The sequence below is a fragment of the Fistularia commersonii genome, chromosome 1 (genome assembly GCF_037954325.1).
Source record: "Fistularia commersonii isolate RoL2024-O1a breed Wild chromosome 1, RoL_Fcom_v1.0, whole genome shotgun sequence".
Classification (NCBI taxonomy): Eukaryota; Metazoa; Chordata; class Actinopteri; order Syngnathiformes; family Fistulariidae; genus Fistularia; species Fistularia commersonii.
In genome coordinates this window covers 23,166,463-23,184,236 of record NC_141284.1, presented here as the reverse complement: position 1 = coordinate 23,184,236, position 17,774 = coordinate 23,166,463, and the positions used below count along the sequence as shown (strand labels likewise).

At 45.3% G+C, this 17,774-nt stretch overlaps 1 protein-coding gene across 1 annotated transcript; it reads right to left on the bottom strand.

The window, feature by feature from the left end:
* Positions 1-116: 116 nt before the first annotated feature.
* bmp4 (bone morphogenetic protein 4) lies at positions 117-8,648 on the bottom strand. Its single transcript, XM_086155282.1, has 4 exons — positions 8,256-8,648; positions 4,824-4,946; positions 3,345-3,709; positions 117-1,425 (listed from the first exon to the last, which is right to left on the bottom strand). The coding sequence occupies exons 3-4, from the start codon at positions 3,700-3,702 to the stop codon at positions 572-574; spliced, it is 1,212 nt and encodes a 403-aa protein (XP_086011408.1). The 5' UTR covers positions 3,703-3,709; positions 4,824-4,946; positions 8,256-8,648; the 3' UTR covers positions 117-571.
* Positions 8,649-17,774: the final 9,126 nt, after the last annotated feature.

Below are 17,774 nucleotides of genomic sequence, written 5' to 3'. Positions count from 1 at the left end.
CAACTGATTCCTTCAAAAAAAAAAAAATCAGTGGTGTGACAAATTCACGCAGTGCTCTAATTTATGCGAATACACACGCGGTGCTTCTTGTGATCTACTTGAACGTATTATCAGAAGCCATTCATGTTTTTTTTTTATTTTTCCTGAAAATGTATAGAATATGAAAAGCAATAAATATTACCAGTAAATAAACTTTTTAACATTTTAGATTTTTTTAACCTTTTACTATGTTCTCAATAAAAAACTTATACAATCTAATGTACAATATGAAAAGTTGTACAGCTTTTTTATGTTTAAAATAAGGACTCAATTTATTTTTAATACGTAGATATAAATATATATATTTTGTCAAAATATATGATCATATTGTCAAAGAAAAAAAAAAAAAAAAAAAAAAAAAAAAAAGAGTGAGACAAACATACACCTCGACATAAAAGTTATAAATAAGGGTCCGAGTGAACGTTTTCTTTTTAGGAGGAAAGACCTTCTGATTTGTCTGTGAGTCTTTTATTCAAGTTGCCAGTCCAAACCCATTTTGCGTGGGAGGGAGGGAGGGAGGGGGGGGGAGTTGTTAGCGGCAGCCGCAGCCCTCCACCACCATTTCCTGGTAGTTTTTTAGGACCACCTTGTCGTGTTCGTCTAGGTAGAGCATGGAGATGGCACTGAGCTCTGTCGGCACGCAGCAGGCCTTGGGAATGTTGCTGTTTACAGAGTTCACCAGTGTCTGAACAATGGCGTGATTGGTTGAATTCAGATGATCCGCCAGGGGGAAGGGGCATTCCCCGTGGCAGTAATAGGCCTGATAGCCAGGAGGCGCCACTATCCAGTCATTCCACCCTACATCACTGAAGTCTACGTACAGTGCATGGCGCCGACAGTTGCGGTTGCGCTTGCGGCCCCGTTGCTTGGGGCTCCGCTTGGTCCGACGGGTCAGCGGGTGACCCTTCCCGTCGTGACCGAAGGTCACCAGGAGGGGGCGCAGCTGCTCCCAGTCCTCGCCAGGCTCCTGGTGGAGCGACCGGCTTATGCGGACGTGTTTTCCCTGGTGGTGTTGCGTCTGGTCGAGGTGTAGAACCTCCACGGCCAGCCCGTAATTAGGGAGGCGCTCGCGAGTCCAACGCAGCACGGCCGGGCTGACGTCAAAGCTCTCCCAGCGTGACATGTTGTGGCGCACGAGCCGCGTATCCAGGAGTTGCGTTATTAGTTGCCCGGGCTGCGGGGACTTCAGCACTTCGTACACATTTATCCGATGAAGCCCTTGGTCGTCCGGGAGGTCGTCGGCGACGGCCTCGTCGATCTGGCGACGATAGAGCCTCAGCTCGGCGGAGGACAGGAGCTCGTCCTCTGGAATGCTGCTGAGGTTGAACAGGAATCGGAGAGGCACGGTTCCCCCGTCGTCCAGCTCGTGCACCCGCTCCATGTGCTCTGAAAATGAGCAGGAGGAGAAATGTGGGCTATTTGCTCGACAGAAATAACAGTAATATTCCCCCTTTTCAATAAGCAGAAGGTAAACTGACAGCCTTGCAAAAGATATCCATCTGATACAAATAGTACACCCAGACAGAAACATCCGTGGGGAAACAACATCGCTTGTTCATCTGAATTATTTGCGATCCGAGATTCGAACAATCGCGACAGAAAAAACAATTACGCACTTCACATTAATTGACACAAGGATGTACATGCCCACTTCGGGGTATTCAAGAATGTAAATATACCATTGTCCGTACTTCCCCGTCCATCTATTAGGATTATCCAGCCGTTCTCTCGATGCCTTTCTCTAAGCACTTTGCTGAAACATGCATTACAAGGAGGGTGGTGATTAACGTACCACAGCTACAGTATAAACACAGTGGAGGCTCCCCCGTTCCACACTCAGTCTGCAGATTTCTGGCAAGATCACCATTGTTGGGGAAAGGAATGTTGTGTCAACTTTTTTCCTGCTCAATCCACCCCTGTTATTTCACACCCAGGCCCTAATCTTACCCAGGTGGTTCTCGTTATTAAAACCTGCTGTGTTTCTGATTAGCTCCGCGGTTTGTTCATTTAAGATATTTATCATTTTCATCACGAATAATCATTAAGAAGTCGGACGATGCGGCGGGATCCGATTCCTTCCGAGGCCGTCGGCCATCCAAGGATCGAGGCGTGATTTTAAATAAGCCGCAAAATCGGAAAAAAGGAACGCGCGGTCTCCTCCGCGTGTTATCTTTCACGTTGGCCCGATGCAAATATGGCAGTTTTATAGCTGCTTTTTGGACGGGTCGGTCAACCGAATTGCGCTATCACAGAACGGTGCTTCCACGATAGTCAGCGCTCCCGCTCGAAGGGACTCGAGGCGTACTATTAACGTAGTTTAGTAAAGAAAAAAAAAGAAAGGAGGATAAATACTCATACTCATACGCACATTACATCACGGGCCGAAGTTGCTCCTGCTGTGGCAGGGCCCTTTCCCTTCCCAATGATCCTCGGTGGAGTGTCATGCTTGCGTGTGCCGCCACTGGTGTGTTTGACAAGCCGCATTTAGGCTGAATCATCCCTCCCTCCTCACTCCCCCTCTGAAGGAGGGCACGTCCCGTAGCCTTCAGACTCCCTGCTTTCCTAGACCAGCTGCCCGCACAATCGCGAATCGGCCGCCTCTGTCCGTTTTTTTATTTTCTAAAATACGGATTAACCCGAACCTCCGCGTACATTTCGCGAATCGGTCAACCACAAGTCTCTCCCCTTTCCGTGTCACCGGATCAGAGCACCTCAAAGTCGACATGGACAAATAGCTGCTCCGCAGTCCGGTCCCTCTATCGCACCGGCCTCTGAGACTATTTTTCCGTCCCTCCGGAGAGCTGCAGCGTCTGCTCTCAGCACCCACATTGTTGGCAGCGGGGGCTTTATTTAGAACACTGCAGAGTAGCATTAAAGATAATTGCACGTTGAGGAAGGTCCTTCTAAAAGAGCCCTCCGTATAAACTGGAGACATAAGAGAGGATCATGCTCCAGTTCCAGGCCAAGACTGGGCTTTTTTAAGCTGCTGGGTGGGGTGAGAAGTATAAGTCAGTAATATGCTTTTCTTTAGCTGCTAACCAAACATGCAGAGTTTTGTCAAATGAGGCTCTTGAGAGCTTGTCGAGCAGATTTCTTTTTTTTATTTTATTTTTTTTTTGCCCCTCTTTAGACAGTGTTTGCTGACCACATCCTTAGATATTTTGGTTTCGGTAAGCTAGGTGGAGCTGTCTTACAATCGTGTTTCAAGGGATTTTTTTTTTTTTTTTTTTTTAATCTCTCCGAATAGAAGTCAGTGCCCAAGCAGATGAAACGCACTTTTTTCTGTTTCGGTCTTTTTTTCTTACCCTCATGGTGGAAGCCCCTCACAGTGTTGGCTCGGCTGGCCGACCTCTCCGGGTACTCGAAAGCAATGTCGGCCGCTCCGGCCTCCTCGGCCTCCCCCGACTGCAGCCGATACAGATCCAGCAGATAGCGAGGCACAGAGGCCGAGCGGCTGGGCCGCGGCCGCCTCTTGAGGCCGAACATGTGCAGCAGGGTGGCCTCGAAGTCCCGCAGCAGTTCATGGCTCTGAGCGGCCGAACGACCCTGCAGGCCTGGTACTTTCTTTTTCCCTTCTTCAGGTATCAGACTGGCATGGTTGCTCTCTCCCAGCAGGACTTGGCATATTAAAATGACCATCAGCATTCGATTACCAGGAATCATGATGTCTCTGAAGGGAGTAGCAGATGGCACCGAGATAAAGAAATTTAGGAGGGGCTAAACGGGGCAGAGGGAAACATGCAAAAGATGAAACAAAGCAAAGGAAAAGAAACACTTTTTATCTCGCTTGATTTATATTCAAGATTTGTCTCGACCTTTATCTGTCTTCACCTGCTTTAACAAACCCGGCGTCCCCACTGGGGACCCGCTGGTTTTATAAGTCCAGTCCGCCTTGTTTACAGTAAAGCTGTCTCTGATCAGATAGGCCGCATGCCGTTTATCTTTTGGTGACATCCTCCAAAGGTAAACAGCTGCTTGAAGAACCCAACATTTTTTTTTAATGGAATCTGAGGACCAGCTTTCACTCCCTCCCTCCCTGCCTGCCTGCCTGCCTGCCTCCACGTCTCCTCCCTCCTCCACTATGATTAGACAAATGAAAGAGTCAGCCCCGGGGTCATGGCAAATTCTTAACTCGATAAAGAGCCGCTGTCCCTTGCAGTCTGCTCTAACAAGCCATGAGACAAACCCACGTGTAAAATTTTGAACCGCACACGTAACGGGATTTTTTTTTTCAATTGCTTTCTACGGACGACCTTTTTTTTTTTTTTTTTTTTTTTTTTTTTAGGATAAACTTACACACGACATTTATAAATAATTTTTTGGATAATTCTGGGGTCCCTATCTGTCAGTTATGGGCGGTGACAACTGTGAGGCCCTATGATGTCACATATTACAACTGCAGATAACAATGACAATATTATCACATGTTGGACTGTACTTTGCACTGAGGAACAGAATGGGCATTTTCATAATTAACTTGGAATCTAAATATTGTTTTTCCTCCTCCTGTTTCTGCTTTATTTCACTTTTGTGTTTTAGCTTAAAGTGCATGGCACTTTCAAATTTAAAAGACACGATCAAAAACAGTTCAAGCACCCAAAAAGAAAACTGTCTTGCGTGCCTAAGTGCCTCCCCCTGCACCTCCATTGTGACTCAAATCTGTACAAATGCCAGATAATTTAGTCATTAAGCAGACAGACAGGGGAAAAAAAGGGGGGGGGGCGTGCAAGATGCGGCGATGCATCACATGCCACAAATTGAAATGGCATGGTGCACTTACTTACAGACAAAAAATAAAGCATGGGAAAACAGTCCATGTTTGTCGGGAGCAGCCAATGGACACGTTCTTCCAGGAAATGTCAGGTGGTGTTGGGTGGATGCAAGAGAACGTTGGAGTGACCCTGTTCCTGGAAGATACAGAGAAGAAACACAAGGAAATGAGAAATCAAACGCAGTTGCAAAGCACTTGAGGTTGGTATTTCCTTAAAGGACGGCTGTGGGAATGTGTGTTTATCTATGTCAGCGTGTGTTTGTTTGTCTTTGATACGTATTTCTTTTGGTTCCACGGCTGCTAACCCGACTATTTGCTGCAACTGGAATGTGAGGAGCTGCAGATGCAGACGGCAGATTCTCATGCGTGACACGGGGAAAACACACCTTGATGTAAATAACAGCAATTTGAAAAGCAAGCAAGACATGCATTTAGAATGTTTTTTTGTTTTTTTTTATCCTGCTCAAGGGACAAAAAGACATATTCCAGTTAAAACCTGAACATTTCTCAAAGTCTGCACACTGAACAGAACTCTATATCAAAAACCACATGTCTGTGAGGTGATACAAACTCTCTTCTGCTGGAATCAGTCTATCTTTGTGCCCACAAATGACTGGAAATAAATGCATCTTTCTTTAAATGCCACCCATCCCTCCGTCCCGGCCCCCCATCGCACGTCTAGGATCTCACAGGTTGCCGTTGATGACGGGCCTCGAGCTCGGTCACGACACTCCGCCGTCGTTGCGGAGGCTGTGCATTCCGGCCCCGGATGTGTTTGTATTTTTCGCGTCGCCTTCCCTCTTTCACATTATCTAACCACAAATTCACGTAACTGTTCCAAAGCACAGAAAAGCACTGTTCACAACCAAAAACAGCTTTTTCTAAACCCTTATCAAGTTTAACAAGTGAAGAACCGTGGTGATAATATTACTTTTTAATGGATGGAAAGACTTGAAACGCATGAGAATCTGGAGGTCTCCGGTCATCGTTTGGAGCCGGTTCCGCCGTCAGCGAGCGCCGAGGGTCACCGCGCAGGGAGGATGCACACGAACAGGAACGCTGTGCGTTACCAACGGTTTGTGTGTTTTTTCGTGTGGGACCACGTCTGGCTTGGTATCTATGTGATTATCTTGCCCCCTGCACGGCTCACTGTACATGCAACGAAGGATCTTTTTACTAATGACATTAGACTGTGACCTCTGGGTGACCCCGCTTTCTCGGTCATGACACTGTGCGTGGAAAAATGTGTGTGTGTAGCGGATGGAGTGCAACGCAGGGGTGATGAGCGCATGAGCTAAATAGTGTGCGCGGGATGGCGAGCCGCTGCGTGTGCTCGATGGTGTGCCTTGTCCGTGAGAACTGTGGCAAAAAAGAGAGGAGGGTTCTGAACATGATCAGCTCTATTACCCATGGGGTGGGGGGATAACGTATGTGTGTGCGTGTGTGTGTGTCTGTGTGAGAGTGTGTGTGTGTGTGTGTATCTCTGACAACAAACGTTCATTGTACAGCGAGGGCCTCTCCCATGATTACAGGGATTCATAGCACTCAAAAACACTGACCATACAGAACATCTTGTAACTGTAACCAGCCACTAACAAAGCTGCAGGCTAAAGCAGACAGACTCAGAGTGGTGCGATGATGATGAAAGAAGATGTAAGACAGACAGGGAGGAACTCTCGACTCCGGAAAATGTCGCCGTGCTCGGTTTCGCCGGCCTATTTTCATCGGCGATGGCGGCGACACGGGCTTTTTCGATCAAAAGCGATTTTAAACGCACTTTGAACCGATTTCATCTTTCCCAAAAAAATCGGGCGATTCCGCTCCTAGAAGTCGTGCCGTTTCCTGACATTCAAACCGAGCAACGGACAGAGACGGATTTTTGAAACAACAAACGAAGACCGGGGTGCAATTAGTCCCGGGCGGTCAACTTCCCTTGGCTCTGCTCGACACCCCTCGGCCTCCCTCGCTCTCTCTCTTTCTGGCCAGAGATAATGTGATCAGACTATGCACATAGCTCTTCAGATGTGTGTCCTGAGGAATTTGACAGTGATGGTGGGCGGGAAGATGGGATAGATGGGGAGGGGAGGAGAAGGGCACCGGGTTGCCCCGGGAGACGGACGAATCTACGGGCCTTCTTTTGTCATTTTCAACGGTTTAAAGAGACTATTTCATTCGGCACCCTTTTTTTTTTTTTCCTTTTCGGTTATTAAACTTGGTAATGAGGCAAACTCACGGCCAGTGTCGGTGTGCTCCACATTGTTGCAGAAGAAGATTAAAAAAAAAGTCACTTAATTCCGGTTGCCTTCTGGATAAAGATGGATTCTAAACTTGAGAATAAACTCGTGAAATAGAAACGCGGCGTCCTGATTCGCACTGAAAGAAATCAAACAGGCCCTGTAATGTGTCCTTTTGTTCAACGGTGCTGGTTTTGAGAAGAATCTATTCGCTCCGAGCGAGCAGTACAACATTCACAGTCAGTGACATCACCAAAACTAGGTTAATGGTTTTAGCTTCATATTCTGTAAGCAACAAATCCAAGACATGATGATCCCCAAAAACTATTTCTCTCCCCTGGACCAAATGCGTTGTGCTGATTTGCATAACAGTTCTGGAGAGAGACGACAGACAGCTCGATCCTGAGATGATCAAACACGTGATGGACTGAGGTTTTAAGGAGAGGAAAATAAGTTTTTTTTTTTTGTTTTTTTTTGTGATGAAAGTCTACGGGTTAGGAACCGGAGCAGAAGGAGGGAAAGCCGTGCGTAAAAATTGACGCCATGTGTCCGGGCAGGTTCCAAAACGAATAAATGAAAGGTGGCTCAGATCCACCTTTTTGGTCATGGAAGGACGCGTGGACGTGCAACCTAGTATTCGCAACAATACTGGGACCTCCACGTCCTGCCCCCCCCCCCACACACACACACTTCCCAATCCACTTCAACACACGGGGTTTTCGCCGCCGTTTTCCGGTCGAGCCGAAAAGTAAAATTGAAGTTACGCGTCGGGAATATTTTTCAATATTGTTATGTCCGACGTTAGTTTTGTTTATTTTCCGCTCTGAAGTCGCCAACTTCTGGAATGTGGCATCCGCAGATGCGGTTGTGGAATCGTGTGTGTGAATTTAACATTAAATATGTATATAGTTATTATCACTCTGAGGAAAATAATGTTGTTGTTGGTGGTGGGGGTGAGCAAACGCAGTGTTACGAAATAACTTTGACATTTTGGTATACAAAAAAAAAAAAAAAAAAAAAAAAAACGCCGCGCCGAATCAGTGCGCTTTTTCTTTCTAATTCGTCTGCATTTTATTTATTTTTTTAATTTTTACGCGCGGGTTTCCACGTTTCCACGTCGATCTCACTTACCGAAAAGCCACATTTATCGGCTTCCGTTTTCCAAACTCTTTAAATAAAAGGTGTGTGGGTGTCAAGGGTAAAGCGCTCACCATCAGTGGAGGTCCAGGTATCCTCAAAATACGCAGAGGGAGGGGTGTGCGTATGTGTGTGTGTGTCTGTGTCAGTGTGTGTGTCTGTGTGTGTGTGTGTGGTGTATGTGTGTGTGGCGTGTGTGTGTGTGTCAGGCAGTCCAGTGCGCAAAAGCCAAGAAGAAAAAACGCCGGAATCGAGCTTCGGCGAAGAAACCGGGTGCCCTTTCGCTCGGTTAATCCCTTAGAGGCGCGGCGGTTCGGGGCGCAGGCCGGCGCTGGAGCCGCTCCGCTCGGGTTCGCTGAGAGCGGCCGCTGCGCCCGGACGAGCACGCTTTTCAAATGATTCAGCATCTACGGCCCCTTTGCAGTTTTTATGTGTCCGCCCAATTCATCCTCCTCCAACCCCCCACCCCCCTCCCTCATCTGTCTCGAACACCTTGGATAACCCCCCTCCTCCTCCTTCTCCTTCTCCTCCTCTTCCTCCTCCTCCTCCTCCACTGACGGCGCGCACGGTTCCCTTTTTTAACCATGTGAGACGTCGAAAGTCGTCCCAGTCTGCATCTGATTGGGGGCCTCAATCATTTAACCCATATTTGAATCATTATATTTTTGAATCATTAAAAATTCTGATATTTGAATCATTTTGAATCATTATGATATCCTTGATTTTGCGATACGTGCGATTTTTCAAAGTTTAATTCCAAAAAAATAAAATTGGAGTCAAGCGGTTAAAAACTACTAAAAGTCAGACCGTAGAACAGCAGGTGTTAAATACTCTTCTCCGTGTTACTCTGTGGAACAACCCCCATTTTGGAGGTTAAATCAATATAATTGATTATATTTGAAGTTACGATCAAACGGACAGCAAAAATGCCTAAAATGTAACAATAGCGTAGCAATAAAAGAAAAAAAACAGACCCTTAATAATGGTTATTCTATGATTCCCCCGGAAAATACAGGTTATTTTTATTTTCATCACCCACAGCAGGTGATGCCTTCTGGATGTTAGCGCTGGAGAGATGCAGAGGTGTGTTTCTATCTTTTTAGCACTATTAACGTTATACAAGTATCACATCTCCTTTTTACTGTCCGAGGCTGTGTCGTCTTAAATTCAACAGATTGAATGAATGAATGAATGAATGCATGGATAAATTCTCATACTTTTTTCACCTGGTGTCCAAAAGGAAGGCTTAAACTTGCTATAATGAAAGAAAAAAGCAACGCGAGAAATCACATCTGTTCGATTTGAATGCACACTTTGGTGTCCTCATAATGAAAAAAAATAAACATAAATAACAACAACAGCATCAATAATAATAAGACCACATACGTATTCAAGATGCGACATACTAATATTAATTAGATATTTCAGAAAAATCTCTTGGATATAAACCTTGCCGTTACAATGAATGACAATGCAAAATAAAAATGCAAAAATAAACAATCAGACACACCTGACTGTATTTGGATGATGGTAACTACTTAAACGGTCACACTCAAAACACCAGGGGTTTGAGGACACGACATTGCCACCCGTTCATTTTGTTACAACCTTTTTGTCAGGCGTTCACTTATTCTGTTCTGGTATTTAATGTGCGCTTGTTTAAGTAGACGGATGAGGAGATTCACCCGGGGTTTCACTGTCAAACATTGAACGACCCGCTCGCTGTCCCGCCCTCGAAACTGATGTGCATTCTGAATAGTGGAGCTTTGCCAGGTGACTGGGTCTTGATGTAAAATGTCTGAATGTCCCCAAAGGCAACACGAGGCTCTCGGTATCATATACTGGATATTACGAGGTGATTTAAACAAGGTCGTCACTATTGATGTAACTCTGCTACTATAGCTTTTATCCGTCTCTGCAGGCAGGACTTGAAACATGTGCAGAATGTGCTGCAAAAGGAACCATGAGATATCTCTAGCCAGATGTGGTTCAAAGTTAAATTCAAAGTGTGCAGGGAGCGTCTGGGAAAATAGTCCTTCAGTTTGAACCTCAACACGGACCCCAAATCAACTTAATGTTTTACACTCGGAAAATTGTTCCCGTTACTTTGTCGGTCTTCTCTTTGCACCTGCTTGAATCAAAGGTGATGATATACCGTCTCCTCAGTTGCCCTTTGAGACTAGATAAAGGTTTTGCGTGGAGAGTCTTTTACTGCTGGACCTCGAGGGTAAATCCCCATGCAGAAAAAGTGGCATGATGTGGTATCTGCACGTGTGTGTGTGTGTGTGTGTGTGTGTGTGTGTGTGTGTGTGTGTCTGTTTGTGTGTATGACTTTTTGGGATGTACTTTGTGACTCAGGCCACTTCTCCTTCTAGCGCATACCTTCTGCATGACTCACGATGTCAGATTGCAAGCGGTTGTCTCATTTCAACACCATTACTAAAAACCATTTGTGTTTCGTTCTGAAGGGGATCTTGTCATGCACTATTTATATTGAGTCCAACTTACTGCCTTTATTATAGGACTTTATTTTTCTCTCTCCTCATATTTTAAACTTCAAACTGTAATAACAAAAAGTTCTGCATGATTCTGAGCTCGAGCCCAAGGGCACTAACATGTTTGGAATTATAGACAGATGTCCAGATCATTCCTAATACTGATTGACATATACTTGAGACACATCTTGAAGCAACATTGTTAATGTTACGTTTCAATAACAATTGTACTCGTACGTTATAGAATCATGTTTTACATCGCCGGTGAATCAAACTTAAAATCAGTGACGTTTTATTGCGCCGATTCTGAATCCCGAGTGCAACGTAAATAAATAGCAGAGCAGAGAACATGGAGTTCAGCGGAGCGGCCCAGGTGCCTGACAGTGACGAGTGAGCAGCTTGACCCTGGCGTGGGGTTTAGTCAGCAAAACAACCCTGATGAATGCGAAACCTCGCTTCAGGCTGGCAGAAAGGGGGCGATCCCTGGAAGACTTGGGCGGCAGCGTCGCCGACGACTCGCGTCTCAAGCCGCAGGACGGCCGGAGACACCGGCCGACACCGGTGGGACGGTGGCTTCGGCCGAGCTGGCTGAACGCAAGTGGGCGGGAGGGAGGATAGCAGGCTGCTCGCTATCAGCCTTTATTGCCCGTCTTCAAAAATACTCAAACAGAGTTATCTGACCCAGTGCCAGACTTGAGTCGTCGGGCTGAGAGTCGGCAGCCCAAACTGATAGGTGTTTACGTGGCAGACAGGACTGCTGAGACTGCAACCAATGTTAGCATCAGGTCTCCAAAACTGGACAAATGAATCTGGGAACGATAGCTTTTGGAGGAATCTCTGCTGAGAGTGTCCAAAATGACAAAACAGCAAGTTCGAAGCCGATCCGCTGTGTCTATGCCCTGGTCGGATTCTTCAGTAATGATAAGAGGGAGAAAACCTAAAGGCAGTTAGCGGCTGACAAAGATCGTGTAATCTGATCATCGAAGAAATACTAAATAACTCAGAAAAAAAAGCTGCTTATGTGAGGGAACATAATAAGGAGCTGTGAAACCGAGGTAACATGGTGAACAAGGAAGAAACGGCTGAGCCGACAGCGCTTGAGAGACAAGGCGGAGCTGAAATGCAAACTTAACTGAGTACACAACACATAGGGGTGCACCTGAGGGCAGGTAGCAAGTCAGCTGGTTACTGATACTGGGCAGGACCCACAAGGGTTAATGAAGTGGTAAGTGAAGACAATGAACAAAGTAGGTGGTAAAAACCTGATTGAGCCCCGAAAGAGGAGCAGCATGACAAAGCATATAAGACGGGACTCCGAAATCCTGCCAAACAAGAACCGAGCACATCCACAAATAGCGATATTGCACAAGTCCGTGTTCTGAACTACTTAAGTCCGCGACAGGAAATAACCTGAAGAGACGGTCTAGAACAATACCCCCGAGCCTTAAAAAAAAAGCCCTACAGAACTGTCATGAAAAAGAAAAAAAAAACAAAAGAAGTCAAATGACTCAGTTACTAAGTAACAAGCAAACTAAACAAGGTAAGGGCTGAACGGAAGGAGCATCTGTAGCCGCGGCACATGAACCTTCCGCAATTTGAGACTTAGCTTTGAGGGTGAAGAAATTATATTTCCAAATATTTCTATAAGGCAATGCTCAGTGTGTCATATTGATCGACACATTGCAAGTGACTCTAATAAATAACTTGTTTTTGTACCAGAACCCGTAGTTGAGTTTGCATTATGCAGTATTTTTAAGTGTAATTTCAGTGAGTGAATAAGCAAATGAAAATTTGCTTTTACATACAGAGGAATTTTTTAAATTTCATGTCATATTTGGATACATTTGGGAGGTGCAGCGGTTGGCGCTTCAGCCTCACAGCCTTTCTGCGAGGAGTCTCCATGCTCTCCTGCATGGGTTTCATGCAAACAACTGTTCATTGTCATTCACACGTCTAGACAATTTAGGGTCTCCAATGAACCCCCTGAATGTGTTTGGACTGCGGGAGGAAACCGGAGAACCCGGAGGAAACCCGTGCAGACACGGGGAGAGCGTGAAGACTCCATGCAAAAGGAAGAAAAAGGTCCCATGTCGGAATCCAACCGGGGACCCTATTGCTGTGAAGCGGTAGCTTGTTGTAGCAACATGTTAAATCTAACTTTTTTTTAATAAACCACATTTGCACAGATGTGGGACTTGCAAAATGAAATAGAGGGCAGGAAGTGAAACCCTATTTCCCTTTGTCATCCTGGTCATTATGTATTGTGTACTTATATTGTTATTAGATTTAATAAGATTCAACCCTAAGTGGCAAACAGAAACCCTGACTATTTCAGTTATAATTTGATAATTTATTGATTTATGTTCACTGTCAGTTGTATCGAAGTCCTCTATGCCGTGTTTTCTTTTTCCGACTTGTGAATTCAATTTGTCTTTTATCCGAAACCCAAAAACCGCTAGGGTCATCCTGCAAAGCTTGATCAAATTTTAGGGACAAATCCGGATGAATGATCGGACCCAGAACTTCTTTTTTGCACTTTCTTTTTCTCCTTTTCTTTCCTTTTACATTGTTCGATCGTCGTTTAACCTCTGCGTCCCCTGAGCGCGGTTAAAGTCATGAAATAATTCATTTAGACTATTATTATGCCAATTTAATCGGCTCTGTTGGAATTCTCCCTTAAGTGACGGTACAGTAATAGCCACAGGACCTTCTTTTAGCCCTGTGCCACGGCGGTGCAGCCCGCAGAGGCTTAAGAACCTTGCTCAATTTTTATCACCTCGAGACGCTTCGCTCATGTTTTACCAAGCGGGCCGCTGGCAGCACTTGAAGATATGCTGCGGACATCCTTCGGAGGGGTTGACCAGGCTTAGCCTCTGTGAGCCCCTTCCGTTCTGAACGAGATTACCGACCGTGGGTGGCTTCGACCTGCGGACCTCGACGGCATTCGACAGGAAATAATTGCAACGTTCGCTTTTATGTTTTAGATTTGTAATGTGCTTGAAGAAAAAGATGAAAAAAAAAAAAAAAACCTTTCACCCCTCCTCACAGACATTTGCCTTTGGCCTTGTTGGGGTGAGGTCAGCGGTCTGTCGCAGCTTTGACAGGCGCTCGGAGGATGGGACGGTTTCACCTCCGTTCCCGCCCGTGTCACCAAATCCCGCTCAAAGGTGCTCACCTGTTAACAACAGCCCTTAAGCAGCAGCGGCTCAAAGGTGCCCCGATGTCACAACACACCTTCATTTACTCCGTCTTCTCTTTCAGACCAGATCAGTGAAGTGTTCACTAGTGCAGACACGCGCCAGAGCCATTGATCAAACCCCGGCTTTCACAAATGCTCAGGCTTCTCATTGGAACATTCTTCAACACGGGCGCCTCGTGTTTCTTCGGGTGTTCAGCCGCTTGTCCCGTAATCCCCTGACCCAGCCCCGGGAACTGAAAGCCAGTAAGTTGTGTGAGGGGTTAAGGGAGGGAAAAGGACAAGGGGAGCTGAGTTTTGGGATGGATTGGACAAACTATTTTAATCCCTGTAATGGAATTGGCATGTAAACTCATGAACCCAGAAGTAAACAGAAGGAAAATGGAGAGGGGTCGGATGTTGAATCGGTCTGAGCTCTTCCGGGGGGGGGGGGATCCTCTGCGGTCCAAAAGCAGGTTCAAATCTTTTCCGGCCCATCTTCTTCAACGGATGCCCCGGTTTTAGATAAACAACAAGTTTCCCTTCAAAAACGAATGTGTCTGTTTCAAGATTTCTATTTTTCAGTGTCCACCTTTGCATGTTACCCTCCAACTGTTTTCAGGAGAGGGATGTATGACCGCTCTGGTTATAACAGGAACTGCCTTCTACCTATTTCCTACTCCATGAGGCCCAAGTCATATCTGAAACAAATGCAAACAGAGCTGCACCTTATGCCTCTCGCGATCACCGATGTCCCGGAAAATGTGAAAATTCCAGCCATTTTCAGACAAAAACACATGGAGTCCTGATCAAAAGTCCAAAGTGCCAGGCCCAAATATGGATTAATGTTTTGCCTTTTTTCTAAGGTGCACTGGATGACCGGTGTCGAAATGTGAAGCACTTCGGAACCGCCGGTGTCCTCTGGTGGAAGCACCGAGACACCTGCCTTGCCGTCCCCTGTGCTTTTTGAAGGGGACGAGAGCTTATCTCCTGATTGTTTCATCTGCGCTTCACTTAAAACACACCTGCGGATCAATAAGGGACTTAGATGAACCGCATCTTGCGAGAGAAAAAAAAAAAAGCAGCAGTTGATTTTACCCGGCTTCCAATTCATTTAAATCAGATCCACTAGTGTTTTGGTCCGGGTATTTTAGCGTGTCAGAGCCGAGAAGCAGACTCTGCAGCCAAACTGTGGAATAATTGAGAACTTATTCACAAAGAAAGGTTGGCATTTGTGTTTTTCGTTTGTTGTTCGGATACGTGACGCCCCACACGAACCGAAACGTGGCAGTTTGCAAAATAGTCAGATTGTCTGTCAATAGAATTGACAGAAATCAACTTATATTATGGTGGATATTGCAGTTGGTAAAAGAAATGCTAATTAATGTGAAAGCAAACGGGGCACATAATTCACAGTTTGAAAGAGAAGCTAGAGGGAGATCATTATATTCACAGTCAGAAAAGAAAAAAGAGAACTTATTTGGCCGAAATCGTACGTCACTGGGGGACATCTGATCAAACCCATTAGAGCGAAGGAGCATGAGTGACACTCCGGTGTCTTCGTTCGATGTTGGGTCTGCAAATGATGTGGAGCTGCCGGCCGCCAAGTGAGTGACGGTACGTTAATGTCCCTCCATCTGCTTCTGTCACTGGCGCGAACCTGCCCCTGCCAGATGTTATCTGAGGGAGCCCGTCAAGTGAGTGGTGGAGGGGCCCTTTTTTAGGTCTTTCTCTCCAACTCCCAGGGCGCAGGGAGACACACTCGGGTTTCAACACTGTCCAGACGCAGCCTGAGTGGGGCAGCGCTTGAAGCCAGGACTCTGGGGGTCGCACCTGGAAACTTTCTCAATGGATTAAAAAGCTTTTTTATCACCATTTGGATTGGCACTTGAAGATAATGCTTTAATCTGAGAGGGGAATTGACTTCGCCTGCGCTACAATTCCTGAGAGGCCGACCTAAGAGGCGGCCAAATTTTCCGGTGGTTGCACAGCTTAGCGATAGAGAACCTTGCAAGTGTTCAAGAGAAAGAAAACAGGTTAGACTTGAACAGAGTGAAAATAAGGAGAATAGAGCCTAATTAGATAAAGCGCGGGGCTGTCAGATCCTGTGACCAGAGCCTGAAAATAGAAACTGTTTGAAAACGATCTCCAACCATGTAATGGACTCAAAATCAGGTTATGAAATTATTTCTCTAATTCCTGCTCGGCAACATGTTGTTTCCACATTCAGGTTACTTCCTCTGGCCACAAAAAAAAAAAAAAAAAAAAGATGTTTTCCTAACATGTCTCTCAGCCAATTTTGTCACAATCTGCCAAACATAAACATTCACTACCTTGAATGACCCTGAATGAGAGCAGAAAGTGTCAGAAATGACTAACAGACACCGAACTGGGCGTCTTCTAGAGTTTCTAATTGTATCAATAGCAACATGTCCAACTTCATAAATCATCAACAGACCAGTGAGCAGCAACAGCCAGCCACTGTGAAGTAAGACATCAACACAGAACCTTACACAGAAACACCAGGCTTCTGTCGCGAGTCTGAGCACACCAAACCTTTAGATTATATCTCCGTTGCATCTATACACACAATGCTGCCTTTGCATTTTAGGAAATAAAAAAAAAAAAATCTTACACACCAAAGTGTCAACAGTGTATTTTCTAACTGACATTTAATACAGCATTTAAATCACTTGAGGGACCTGTTATTCCTTCAAGAATGTAATTACATACTTTCAAATAAAACATGAAAGGACCCAACAAGTTTTAAAATGCTGTCTGTGCTCCCACGGCGGCGGGAAGGAATTCCAAGCAGTCGGAATATGTTAACATCCCTGTGTGGGCGAACCGTGGGTGAGGAGAGGAGTGCGCAGGATCAGAAAAAAAAACGATGACAAAATCCCAGACTCATTAAAATTGTGATGATATGCTGAGCTCAGTCATAACTCTTGCTAATTTTTGCAGAAGGCCAAATTTTTTTGATAACGTCATGCATCCTGAATACCGTTGCTGCACCTGTCACGCTCCATGATATACAAGTGTCTGTCTGAGGATATTATACTTTTCTCATTGTTGTTGTTCCTGCAGTAACATTTAAAGGTGTAAAATGATGTGTGTGGAGATTGAACTTTCGTTCATTTATGTACTGATAAAAGCAAAAATTCCAAGTGGCATTCAAGGGCGGACTGGTAGATGTGAAAACATTTTGAAGCCAAGGCTGATCCAGTATTAGAGCCGCGGTATGAAAAGCAACTGAATTGAGTTTATATTAAACTAGATGATAGTTGGCCATCTATAGATCGGTTTCATCCTCCTCCAGCCGGTTTCAATCGGTTTCAGTTTATTTTTTTTATGTCAAATATAGTCTTGAGTAAATGCACACGCTCATGGTTGATCATTTTACCTGCTCCGTTTTATTTACACGGGATCAGTACCTGCGGGAAAAAAAAACAATATACCCATTTGAATGGATGACGCGCATTAGTACTATTGTGTCTCGAAACTGATCTGGATTTAGTTTTCGCCCCGCACAGTGGGTCATGTAAACTAGTTACACGTGGGTGATGTCGATATATAGTCTGTGCTTCTCATGGCAGAATCGTTACTTGCATATACAGATGTGAATAATTTTCCAAGGTACTCCCAACACCACGTAGTTTTATAATTTACAAAATTATTATTTAATGCGGTATTTTAATCTAGGGGATCAATAGGTCGCAAGATTTCTGCGCTGGTTTTGTGATGGGTTAGGTATGGACCCAACAGCAGACAGTCGGTAGCAGGAGAGCAATTTTTGGGAACAGACAACGTGGGGAATCTCGTGGTCTTCGGTCCCACAGCACGAAGGACCCTGGTTCGATTCAGAAGTCCTTTCTGTATGGACCTAGCATTGTGCGCCCGGGTTTTCTCCAGTTTCCTCCCAC